We start from the raw sequence: 12438 nt of genomic DNA on the forward strand, positions 1-12438 counted from the left end.
TTCTAAAATGATTTTTTAAAAAGTTTATATAGACTAAGTTAGGTTAACAAATGTCAGTGCCTTATAACTTAAATGCAGAAGTTATATTTGTTTTTGCTTCTCTGATGTAAGTTTTACACTATTTTCAAAGCTGTACTTTGTTCATTGTAAAATATTCAGGGAGGTTTTCTCTTTTCTGATCAATTGGTATATTTTTGAGAAATGTCTTTGATGTTGCTTTACCATTCTTCAACACATTAACTAATAAAACAGATTAGTAAAGTAGCAATATTGAATATAGGCAGAAATATTTTACTGGTATGGCAAAATCACCAAAAAATTCAATCTGCTATATCAGATTGTAAACTGAGGGCAGCAGAGATTTTGTACTATCTATATACGAACTCCTTCTCAGCAAAGCACCTTGTACAAAATTAGCATTCAGTAAATCTAGAATTTAAAAACAGGTCACAAGAAACTAGTAAACAAATTTTTTAAAAAGTGCTGACATGCACAGGTCCCAAATCTTACTTACAGAGGAACAACTAGTCACAAAACAATCCGAGGAAATTTACAAAGAAGTAAAAGCAAAGAAAGTCTTGAGGTTAGAGTAACCTCCTCAGCCACCAACTAGGAGCAGGAAATGTGTCAAAGAAGAAAAAAAAAAGGAAAAACAAACTCCTAGTGGTTTCAATTTTTCTGTATTCTTCAAGTAAACGGAAGAGAAATACAGAGAAAGAAAAAATAAAATCACAATATATAGGCATGCCTCAAGGCTTTATGTGATAACAAACTAAGAGGACTTTTCCTTTCCAAAGTATTTCAGACTTACTGCTATAAAGTTTGAAGAAAAACAAGTTGGTTATCTAGAGGGAAAGAACACAACTAAAATCAGGAAATGTGAATTTTTGTCTAGAATAATATTTTTAATATTTGGCTACAGTTAAATTTTGTTTTATGCAATATATAAATTCTGGAAAAGCTGTGTACAAACACAATTATTGAAAAATTCATTTGTATAGTCTTTTATTTTTAAATGTAAATTCTCATGGAAAAAATTCTGTCCTCAATAATACACAGCACAGAAAAACTGTCAACATCTTTTCTGGATATATCAAAAGGAAATATCTCTCAAAATTTGTCTACTATTATATTTGGTTCCTACACATTTTAATAGCAGTGGTAAAATAATTTAGAATAATCATAGGACCTGGTATACTGTTAAATTTATGAACTCTCTGGCACTTTTCCAAGTAAAAAGTAGCCTATCATTATTCTGTAATAGTGCTTGTTAAAGAAAGTTTTGTATTCTTATTCCATAATCACTGGGCACATATAGACATTTCAAATAAAGATATTCTGTTCTAACATTTATTTCCAAATGATCCTTATTTAACATTTTTTCTGATTATGAAATTTGTATCTTAAAAACCAATTCATATTTTACTATATAAGTTTATTGTTAGCAACTTAGAAATTAGTATCCTAATTTAGAGTCTCTTGCCATCTATGGTATTCATCTGTAAAGTTCTAATTCTGCAAAAAGTTCTAATTCTGCAAAAAGCTTGTTTAGGGAAGTCAGGCTGTTCTTTATGATGATGTCATCATAAATTCTGAGGTGAACTAGTGATTTTGAAATTAGTGTCTTGTCAAAGATAGCTCTTCTCCAGCAGTTGCTAATACAGAATCTCCAAAAGGAGAACTGTCTAGAAGAAAATAATTTATTCTGCTCATATAAGGTGTTGGGTAATCTCATAAGACATCACTGTCCAACAACAAGTTACCAGTTTTAAATTTCACTCTAAACCAAGTCTCAACCTTTTCTTTCCCAAAACAAGAGAGCCACAATAGACTTCTACCAGCACCATGGTAATATGCTCCTAAGGCAATGATTCTTGACGATAGTAGTGGTAGTGAGTTGGGAACAGAAGGCAGTGGGAATGTCATGTCTCTTAACAAAACATATCCCTTAGCTCAAGTTAAGAATGAACTTGTTAGCTTCAAGTAATAAATTCATACTTGTTTATATTGTACTATCTTAAAGGTGCTCCAATTCAAGTCTGATTAATCTCTTCAAACTTTGGAAAAAAGATATAAACTATATGAATATTAGATTAAATCAGAAGCTTGTAAATAAAATCTTTAAAGTTATTAAAGTTATATATATATCCTCACATATACATATATATAAAATCATTGAACTACTATATTTAATATATACCCACTTAGTCGTAAAAGACTACTTTGAGATTGATTTTTATGAAAAATATACCAGAACTTATCTATCCAAACAGGTGTCCTCCCCTTCAAAACAGCCACCTGGGACTCCATGTTGCCGCTGTCTGAATAGTTTTGGAACTATTCTTGGTGACAACTCCTTCGGTCAGTTTGAGTCCCATGTGGAAAGGGAGTCACATCTAATTTTTAAGCTACACACAAGCATTCTCAAACTTGATTCATTCTCATCTTAATTACTATCTGTTTTTCTACTTCAAATATAATAAATCTATCTCCAGAAGACTTATTTTCCATCACCACTGAGGTTATTCAAAAAATATGACACAGCTTTAGGGCTCTTATAATTTTTGTTTTTTAGCAACAAGTGTATCACTAAAATAAGAATATTGCCTCTTGATATGACTACTTTTCACTGATTTGAATGTATTAAGTTCTGAAAAGTTTGTTTAAAAACACAAAAACAACACCCTAAAGTCATATTCTAGTCTTAATGATAGATTACAGCTTGCATGTTATATGAGTGAAATCTTTTACAAGTCTTAAAGTTATTAACCTAAAATATTGTTCTATTAAAAAAAACACTACTTACTGATGCTCTAGTTTCTGCAGCTTTTGCCTTTTTTAGTCTGGTTTTTGCAGCATCCAAATCCAGTCTCTTATTTTGTAATAGTTTCCTTTCTTTCTATAAATATAGGAAAGAAAAAAAAAAAGCCTAATGAGGCTAAAAATCCAGTAAGAGCATACATATTTAAAGTATTATTCTCCATTAAATACATGAATCATTTGATAAAGATTTATGATTACAAAATTGGCTCTAAAGTGACGATTCGGGTATCTTGACTCCATTTTCTCACTATTTCCAATTTTAAAATGATAGACATTCTAGATATCTGGGAAAGATGGCAGGTGATGGTAGAAACAAAAGAATATTAGTTTTAATATTTTGTGATTTTGCCCCTCCAGGGAACACTTGGCAATATCTTCTTGGTTGTCACAATTGGGGGAGGGATGTTACTAGCATCTACTGGGTAGAAGCCAGGGATGCTGCTACACATCTTATAATGCAGTATAGCTCCCACAACAAAGAATTATTCAACAGATAATCTAGGAAGTGCCTATGGTGAAGAAGGTAGAGGGCCCAGGGCAAAGCTCCTTGAAACCCTGTGCCACAGCACCAAAAGCAACTCTATTACTCCGAAAACAGAATTTCAAATTTATAGAATGAATAATGAACAAACATTAGTATGATATCTTAGAACTAGTACGATATCTTAGAATTCCTCATGGGAACATCAAGCTTCTTTATAACAGGTAAGTTTATAAGAATTCACTGTTTGCTTTATTAGTTCTTATAATTCATATATCAAATATCATCCTATTGACAATCTAATATCTTTTCAATCGTATTTCATCTTTGTGGTTTTTCCTTTGTCTAAGGCCAAACACTTTTTATTCACAAATTCATTGTAAACATATTGAGTTTCAGTAATATTTTGTAATAAGAAATCTTCAAATTAAGTTTGAAGTAGTATTTACAATAAAGAGCAGTCTTGCAAAAATCTTAGGAAAAAGATATCCACCTAGAACTCCACTCTCCATCACTTAAAAAACAAATTAAACCAAAAAAATAATAGATTAACAAATTAGGTTTGGGAAAGTGATATTTTTTTCTTTATTTCAGCAATAAAACACAGCTGTGTGAAAAGAAGATAATAGACTTCTAGGGATACAAAAAGACAGAAAGGCTAATAGCCAGAAATATAGCTTCCAGTAATTGGGATTCTGGCTCCCAGTTTAAATGAACAGCTATATGGCTATACTGTGGTGATAAATTGTGCCGTATTTTAATAATCATTCCAGGAACTTCTCTATAGATTTTAGTGCTTGTAACGAACAAGAATGGATGTAAAAACACCTCAATAACACTACAGGGACACAAAAGTGGAGTCTGTATCATTAATAGTCCTTTATTTTGGTTAGTTTTGTGTTCTGTTGGAATACGCATCTAACTAGATTATTTAATTTTTCTAATCTGCTACATCTACAAAGTCATTAAGAGGGCAAATTATTCATTAAAAACTGTAAGTATATACCTAAATTATTTTACTAAAAAAATGAACATTTTCCAACTCACAGCAATTGTTTTGTAATCTCCTTCTATAAAGTTTCTTAAAGGAGTGAGAAAATTTAAGGCTGATGTTTGAATCAGCTCTCTGTCTGCTGTTCCAATTCGTTTTTGTGTTTCTCCACATTTAATAAGGGCATTACCTGCAAAGGAAAAAAGTTTGGTTTTTTTTTTTTTTTTTTTTTTTTTTACCATTGTCTGGTAATGTCAGAAAATCATGTTAAGATAAATCAGCAATTTGATCTGCCTTAAAGTCAGTTGTTACTTGTTTACTTAAGTAAAAATCAAATAAAATTAACTGTAGTTAAGGTAGTTTTATTTTGAAAGTAAATTTAAGATTATAAATATCAAAATGAAAATGACAAAGATGAACTCCTTATCATATCATAGTTAATTGTACCAACTCTACCAATGGGACAAAAGAGGACAGATACACTAAAAAATACTTATGGTCACAGCTCAAATAGTGTAGATATATTTATAAAAGTATAATTCTTAAAATATTTTAATAAGTAGATCAAGTCAAAATTCTTCTGTTTCTGTATTTATGCACTTATCTCCTGTCTATAAATAAGAGTATATATTTGTATCTTAAGTTAAAAAAAAAACACCTATGTTTTGCAGCACATATACCCTAATATTTAAATAGGACAAATTCAGTAGAAAATAGAGAAAAAGAAAGAGAACCACAAGATTGGTTCTACTTCCAGTTCTACCTCTAATAAGCTTTAGTTCTGTGGATCTTAATTCCTTCATGCTCAGATAAAATTAGATCTGATTGATAAGGAAGGTAATAATATAACGTAGTTAAGAGCTCAATTTCTGGATACAGATCTACATTTGAATTACTAGCTGTGGATGAACTATGTAACCTCTCTAAGACTCAGTTTCCCTATCTCTACACAGAGATAATAGAATTTACAAGTAGGATATAAGTGAGGATTTACCAATACATATACTGTACAGTGCTTAGCCCAATTCCTGAAATATTCAACTACTAATACTAATTTATTACTAATACTACTCATCTATTACTAATACTAGTATCAATTACTAATAAATAGATTCACAAAGCCCAATTCCAATAATCAGGGTACATTCAATGGAATTATTAGAAGTGCAAACAGATTAAGCAGGTTAAAAAGGAAAAAATTTAGAAGCTTTCTGAATGTTCATGCTCCACTAGGTCTTCAGCTTGGTGAAGGAAAGGGCTGGGTTTTCAAGTACCTTTATGACCCCAGCATCTAACTGAGTCTGGCACAAGAAGGCAATAACAAATCTGATCGATATATAAAGTTTTTATAAAATTTATAGTTAAAATTTAGAAGTAAAACTACAGAAATTTTAAGCATTTTCAGACTTCTGAAAGAATTATATTTTGAAGAACACAATGTAATAGTTTCAAAGTTGTACAGCTATAAGCCAGTTAATGGATTAATAGCATTCATTACACAGTACTTAGGTTATTTCCATCTGACATAAATACTACTAAAACTAAGTTAATTTAGTCCCAGAATTTATGTGCTATTTCATAAATCAGGACTATATACGTAGAAAATCACTTAAGTTACCTATCATTTCATATCCAAATAAGGACAAATTTCTCGCACAAGTCTTAATAAAAAGAATTATTAGCCATGAATAACAGGAAAAAAGCTATAGAAATCTGAAATAATCTTATGTTCTGAGAAAATTAGATTTGAGGGGTAATGATATATAACTGAGCTTCAGAGTTATACATTAAAAAAGTCACTACAGCAACTAAAAAAAGCTGGCATAACTGTAAAACATAATAGAAAATTTAAAGTATATGAGGAAAATAGAAATAAAATGTCATCCAAACATCGAGAGATAACCATTGTTAACATTTTTGTGGTACTGACATTACTTGGGTAACGAAAGCACTAGTTGAAATACTTAGTATGTGCCAGGTACTTTATTATAGAAATAAATCCTCAAGAAAGCTTAAAAAAGAAAAATCAACTAGAGGAGACATATATAAACAGAGACTGCAATATATCACAAGAAGTACAACAAAGGTGCTGCAAGATTCAATGGGAGTACCTATTTAGACCTAAAAAGATGTGAATTCTCAGAATATATGCTTAAATATATTAAATACTAAGTTACACTGTATATATTTAGTGGTCACCTACATTTGTCATTTCATCCAAAATTTTAAAACAAAAAATTTGAAGTTAAAATTGATTCTACTAATATTAGGTAAATGTTAACGATGTCTCTAAGTAGTAAAAATCTAAGAGTAAAGATATCTCTTAGCAGACCTTTTGCCTTTCACTTACCATAAGCTGTTCCAGGGCCAAACTCAGTCCCTGCATCAATCATATATTGTCCCAAAAGTTCTGGGTTGTTTATACGACTTGGAGCTTTTCTATCCAGTTTCTCATAAACAAATTCTTCTATCCTGGCATCTAGGAAAAAGGTTTAAAATTACCAATGATTTCAAAAAGCTATTTGAAAGATTGTTTTGTTCCCCTACTAGCCATTTATCACCTTGTAAAATAAACATGAAATTAGTATGCTTTCAAGTACATATCTTAATATATAATTTTTCATTTGCATGTTAAGAGTATTACATAACTCTAAGAAACTTATATTTTAAAAATCTGATACAATATTCTGGCACAAAAATATTTAAAATAAAGTAAAACTATTATGAGTACTTTATAGGATTTTAACTTCCAGAAAGGGTTGGTATTCCTTTAATATCTAGTGAAGTTGCCTTTGCCCCATTCATATACTGGTCTAACTTTTAACTTTGAATATATGTACACAATTTTAAGATCAGGGATTTCCAGTTATAAAAATACAGATATAAGGTACCTAGAAAAACCAAAGAGTCACATACTTCTGCCACTATTATTTTGCTTTAGTTTGCTCATATGCTCAGTCTCCCTCTTAGAGGCTAAATATTGGGAGTTTAAGGAATGGAACAATCAGATTTGGAATAGTCTACAGAGATCAGCAATATGATTCCTTGGCTTAATTTTATTTAATTATGTTTAAAGTATATAAATATCTGAGCACTCAAAAGATTTCATCATTAAAAATAAGTTTAAAATACAAAAGGCTAAAAGCAATAATAGGAATTAGCATAAATGAAAAGGAAAAAACATCTGTAAGATCTGAATAAACACTTGGTTATCATAATATTTAAGAAATTCACATTTACATTGCTGCCCAACAGTGAGATATTTCAGAGACAAATAAGAAAAAAGTCAAAGTTTCAGACTTTTTAGAAACAATGATTAAACATAAAATTACAATCCAAAAAGAATCTCAGTTAAATAGGTTCCTTCTAAGCACCTCACATAACTCCTCCATAAGTGGAAGTGTCACACAGTGCACTGAAAATTTCAAAAGTAAGCTGAACCAGTAATAGAAACACTTCAGGAGTTGGCAAAAGTGTTAATTTTAATACATAAAACAGGCTGTTGGAACAATACTCGCTGTTGTGGTAGACTCTGGTGCAGCCTCAGAAGAGTTTTTAAGCAGGAATTTAAAAACCTTTAAATTAGTTAAAATGAGTCAGTTCAAAACATAACCACTGAGAAGATGTTAACTAAATTGCAGAACTTCATTTTCTGACATGAGAGTGATTCTTATCTTTGCCATCTGTCTATCTATTTGGTCAAAAGTTTAAAGTTGAATCCCATGTTGATTTCATTCAGTTAAAAAAAATTGGTATATTTTAAATAAATGTTTCATTTCAATAGGGCATTAAAAGGGCATCATAAAATCTTAACAAAAAATGCAGGCAATTCTGCTATAATACAATGTATATTTCTGAAAAATCCTAGGTTCTGAAACATCACGCACTAAAAGTAACATGGCTTACAGGAAAAAGAAGGTTGGATATGACTACTCAAAATCTGTGTAACTTTATAATGAGAGCATAAATAAAACACACAAAAAATTCTGTTACTACTTTAGACTTAAAACACTAATGTAAAACTGTATTATATGAGCCATTGTAACTTCCTTCTACCGACATCATTCCCGTTTACCAGTTGAGTGTGAGCTTATTTGCCAATCACAAAAACATGTTGTAGAACAGACTATATATTTGAGGAACTATGGATAGAGCAAGGAACAAGAGGAAAAACGTCTACTACTTTCTTTTCTCTTTCTTTCTTTCCTTCTTTTTTTTAAGGTGCCATGGTGTATTATTTAAGTAGCCTTAAATGAATAAGAAATAACACATGGTGTCCAAAGACAACAGGCCTCACTCAAAGTGTAAAAGGACTATTTTAAAAAGTCACCACAATTTAACTAAAATGGCACAGTATTACTAATATTTTGTATAGTGCTTGAGGTTTACGTAATAGCAACAAAGTCTAAAGCTTGGAACTTTAAGTTAGTAACTTAAAGTAAGTTTATGGCATTTCACAACATGGTCACAATAACACTGGGAAAAAGGGGAAGGAAAGCAGGAATTGTTATTGTTGCTTTTGTCCTTCAGTTTTGATCTGTAAAACTCAGGGTGTCAATACACCTGGTTCTAGTTCAAGTTCCAGTTCTAATTAGCTATGCTACACTGAACAAAATGCTAACTTGTGAGTTTCAATTAAAACAATTATTATGCACCTTATTTGCAACATTATTGACTTAGGTGATCTGAAAAGCTTTATGGTGTTGTCTGAAAATCAAACGGAATAATTTGTGTAAAAATGTAAAACTTAACATAAACATAAATAGTTGGTAACTACTTAAGTTTCTATATATTTTTCCTTAATTACTAGGGACAATTCTCCCCTGGATGAGAAAGGAAGATTAATTTATCTACACAGGCTTTCGTAACTCTTAAAATTCAAACTCGCTGCCTGAAATTGAGTTTTCAAGAGGATTCTACAGAGGCCTGAAAAATGTTACTTGTCAATTTGTTAGAGGGTATACAATGAAGTGTTTATCACCCTCTTCTTCACCAAAAGCACACACACAAAATAATTATAGACCCCAAAGCCATAACCAAAAAATGTTTTCCAACAGCCATTAAAACTTTTTTTAAAAAACATTAAAAAAACCTATTAACAGTACCTTTTAATAAGATTAGTCAATAATGGAGACAAAAGGTAAAAAATTTCTTACTTGGATTTGGCTGCAGTAACACTTCAGTTTGTTTCATTATTTTTTCTGTCCATACTTTGGTACATTCAGCTTTGCTAAGGAGGTTCTCTAAGTGAGCATCCAATTCTGTCTTCTCTGCCTGGCCAAGCTTTTCTTCTGTGAACTGTTATTGATCATACAGTTAAAAAAAAAAGTTAAATATACCCCAAATACATTTTAGGAATCTATATCAATAATTAAAAAGAAAACTCAAATCCAAACAATCCCGGGCATACAAATAATTGTCTGTAAACTGTTGTATATGAATGCTCCTTTTTGCCCCTCTGGTAATTTATCCATACCTCTTTTGTGGCACTTAGGATAATCCTATTCCATAGTTAATACATATCCTTAGTTCTGCTGAAATGTATGGTGTGAATGCTATAGAAAATCTAGCATACTGTCCTGTATATAAAGTATATAAATATTTCTTACATTATAAAGGTAGGATAACATAGTGGTAAAGAATAAAAGTTTTGAGCCAGCTGGATCTGAATTCAAATCCTGACTGCACTGCTAACTGTGTGACCTGAGCAAGATTTTGAATATTTTTTCCTTAGGTATCTTCCATCGCAAAAGAGAGACAATACATATATTATGGTGTTTTAAGAATTAAGTAAGGGTATGTATGTAAATCACTTTGTTCAGTGCCTGATAATTATTATTTTGAATTTAAAAAGGGGTATTTATGTTTAATGTGGCTTTGTATCATTGGCACTTTAATCACACCTAGTTAGACAGGCTTTTATGGGATGTTCTGGGAAACTATCATTTAAGTTGTTTTTTCAAAATATGTTCCAGCAATTGATTTATGGACTAACTTTTGGAACATATCCTATTCATACTACTGAGGTACCTTTTTTTTTTTTAATTAATTAATTAATTTATTTATTTATTTATTTATGGCTGTGTTGGGTCTTCGTTTCTGTGCGAGGGCTTTCTCTAGTTGCGGCAAGCGGGGGCCACTCTTCATCGCGGTGCGCGGGCCTCTCATTATCGCGGCCTCTCTTGTTGCGGAGCACAGGCTCCAGACGCGCAGGCTCAGTAATTGTGGCTCACGGGCCCAGTTGCTCCGCGGCATGTGGGATCTTCCCAGATCAGGGCTCGAACCCGTGTCCCCTGCATTGGCAGGCAGATTCTCAACCACTGCGCCACCAGGGAAGCCCCCTGAGGTATCTTTTAAAGATCATAAAATGTAGTTAAATATACTCACAACATATCAGTTTTTATTATCCTTAGTGGTTTTTGAGGAAAGGCAGCATTGCCCATACAATAACAAAGAGGTAAAAGTATTTCTGTGTAGATTTTATAGAGACTTCTGGACACTTTTAATTAAATACTAGAAGCAATGACTCAGGCTGTTTATCATGCATAATTTTCCTCTAGAATATGTGGTTTCCCATCATAACAGAGGTATATCACTAGCACTAATTCTATACTCATTAGTCATGACTCATTTCTGGATAACAAAATAGAATGTGCACCTTTAAAATATCTTCTGCAGCTCCATTTTTCTGAATTTTATTATCTGTTTCTTTCAGCATCCTTCTTGGTCTAATACTTTCAATTGATTATCAGTTAGCACTTTTAGCTTTTAGAATGTTTTTCTTAGACTTCTGGTACACCCCCCCTAAAGGTTTTATTCAAGGCCTAGAAATAGCTTCAATAGCTTTTGTAAAGCTTTAGGTCTTTTAAAGACTGGCCTGTAGCCAAACCCTGACCCAATGGGTGGAACTGAGAATAGTAGTTCCAAAGCTATTGCCTAAGCCTGTAAACTTGCAGTGTACTGTAACCAAGGATAGGAGAGGCATTGGGAAAAAGATCAAAACTCTGACCCCAAGGACAGCTGGGTAACTATGCAATCTAATTCTTAAGAGAGAATGCTGATATTCTTTACAGATCCCTTTAGATTCTAAGCTGTAGACCTGCCAAAGGTATACATTAGAATTTTACAGGTTCCAAGTCTACCTCCCTTGGTTAAATAGATTATTTCCCAGATAATGCAACGAGTAGTTCACCCAAGTGAACATCATCTATAAAGGATGATCTACCAGTAGAGAAAAATTCTCCACTTAGCTCCTTAGTAAGCAAGTATATCTATTTCGTTTGTTCATTCCATTCATTCCTTCAACAAATATTTATTAAGCACCTACATATGTGCTAGGCATTATTCTAAGTACATGGATTTCAGAAGCCAAAAAACAGACAAGGTTTCTGCTCTAAGGAAGCCTACATATTAATGGAGAAGACAGACAACAAACAAGTAATTTGACAATAAGGATACAAAGATAAAAAGATGGTGGACAGAGGACCAACACAGATGGTCCTATTGTTTCTTGATCCAGTGACTGAATGATTAACTGAGTGAATTTATGGAACCCTTAAGTATGAGTGAGATAGTTTGATTATAGAAAGCCTATTCAGAAAATAGCAGTTCTGTAGGAAGAACCACATGGGCAATGTATTTAAGTACCAGTAATAAATTCTGATGTTTACTTGCATTTTCTGAGAGTGAAAAACAGTTGCTGTGCATTTTGTATCATGTACTCAAAAACATCTTGTTACACAGGTAAGAATCATAAATTTAGTGATGAAGAAATTGAGGCTCAGGATGGTTTAACATTTTGCCCTAAGATGTCAGTGTTGGGATTCAATCTTGTATCTGTTTGAATCATAGTCTTATTATATACTATGCTACCCTTCAAGTAAAATGCTTGCTGATTTCAAGCAATTAATATTTTCTATCACCATTACCTAAACACACCTTGTACTTCTCTGTCCCTATTTCTTTGTTCATAGCACTCTGGTGAGCTGTATCCTATAGCCCACCTCTGCTTCCTACCTGATATTCAATCATCATCAAATTAAGGATAATAACTTCAATCTTATCTAAAATAAACAATAAAAGGGTGGGAGGCGACATAAGAACGTTGCTAATGTTATCATATATTTAAGTTGAAATCATAAAT

The 12438-nt window shown here is 31.9% G+C and overlaps 1 protein-coding gene across 1 annotated transcript in view; it reads right to left on the minus strand.

Moving 5' to 3' along the window:
- SH3GLB1 (SH3 domain containing GRB2 like, endophilin B1) overlaps positions 1-12438 on the minus strand; it is a 34510-nt gene that overhangs the window by 15311 nt on the left and 6761 nt on the right. Inside the window, exons 2-5 of the mRNA XM_061183936.1 lie at positions 9452-9593; positions 6646-6774; positions 4352-4485; positions 2807-2899 (exon numbers count right to left, since the gene is read on the minus strand). Coding sequence (XP_061039919.1) covers positions 2807-2899; positions 4352-4485; positions 6646-6774; positions 9452-9593 — 498 coding nt within the window. The remainder of the gene's footprint in view (positions 1-2806; positions 2900-4351; positions 4486-6645; positions 6775-9451; positions 9594-12438) is intronic.

This window comes from Eubalaena glacialis, chromosome 3 (genome assembly GCF_028564815.1).
Source record: "Eubalaena glacialis isolate mEubGla1 chromosome 3, mEubGla1.1.hap2.+ XY, whole genome shotgun sequence".
Lineage (NCBI taxonomy): Eukaryota > Metazoa > Chordata > Mammalia > Artiodactyla > Balaenidae > Eubalaena > Eubalaena glacialis.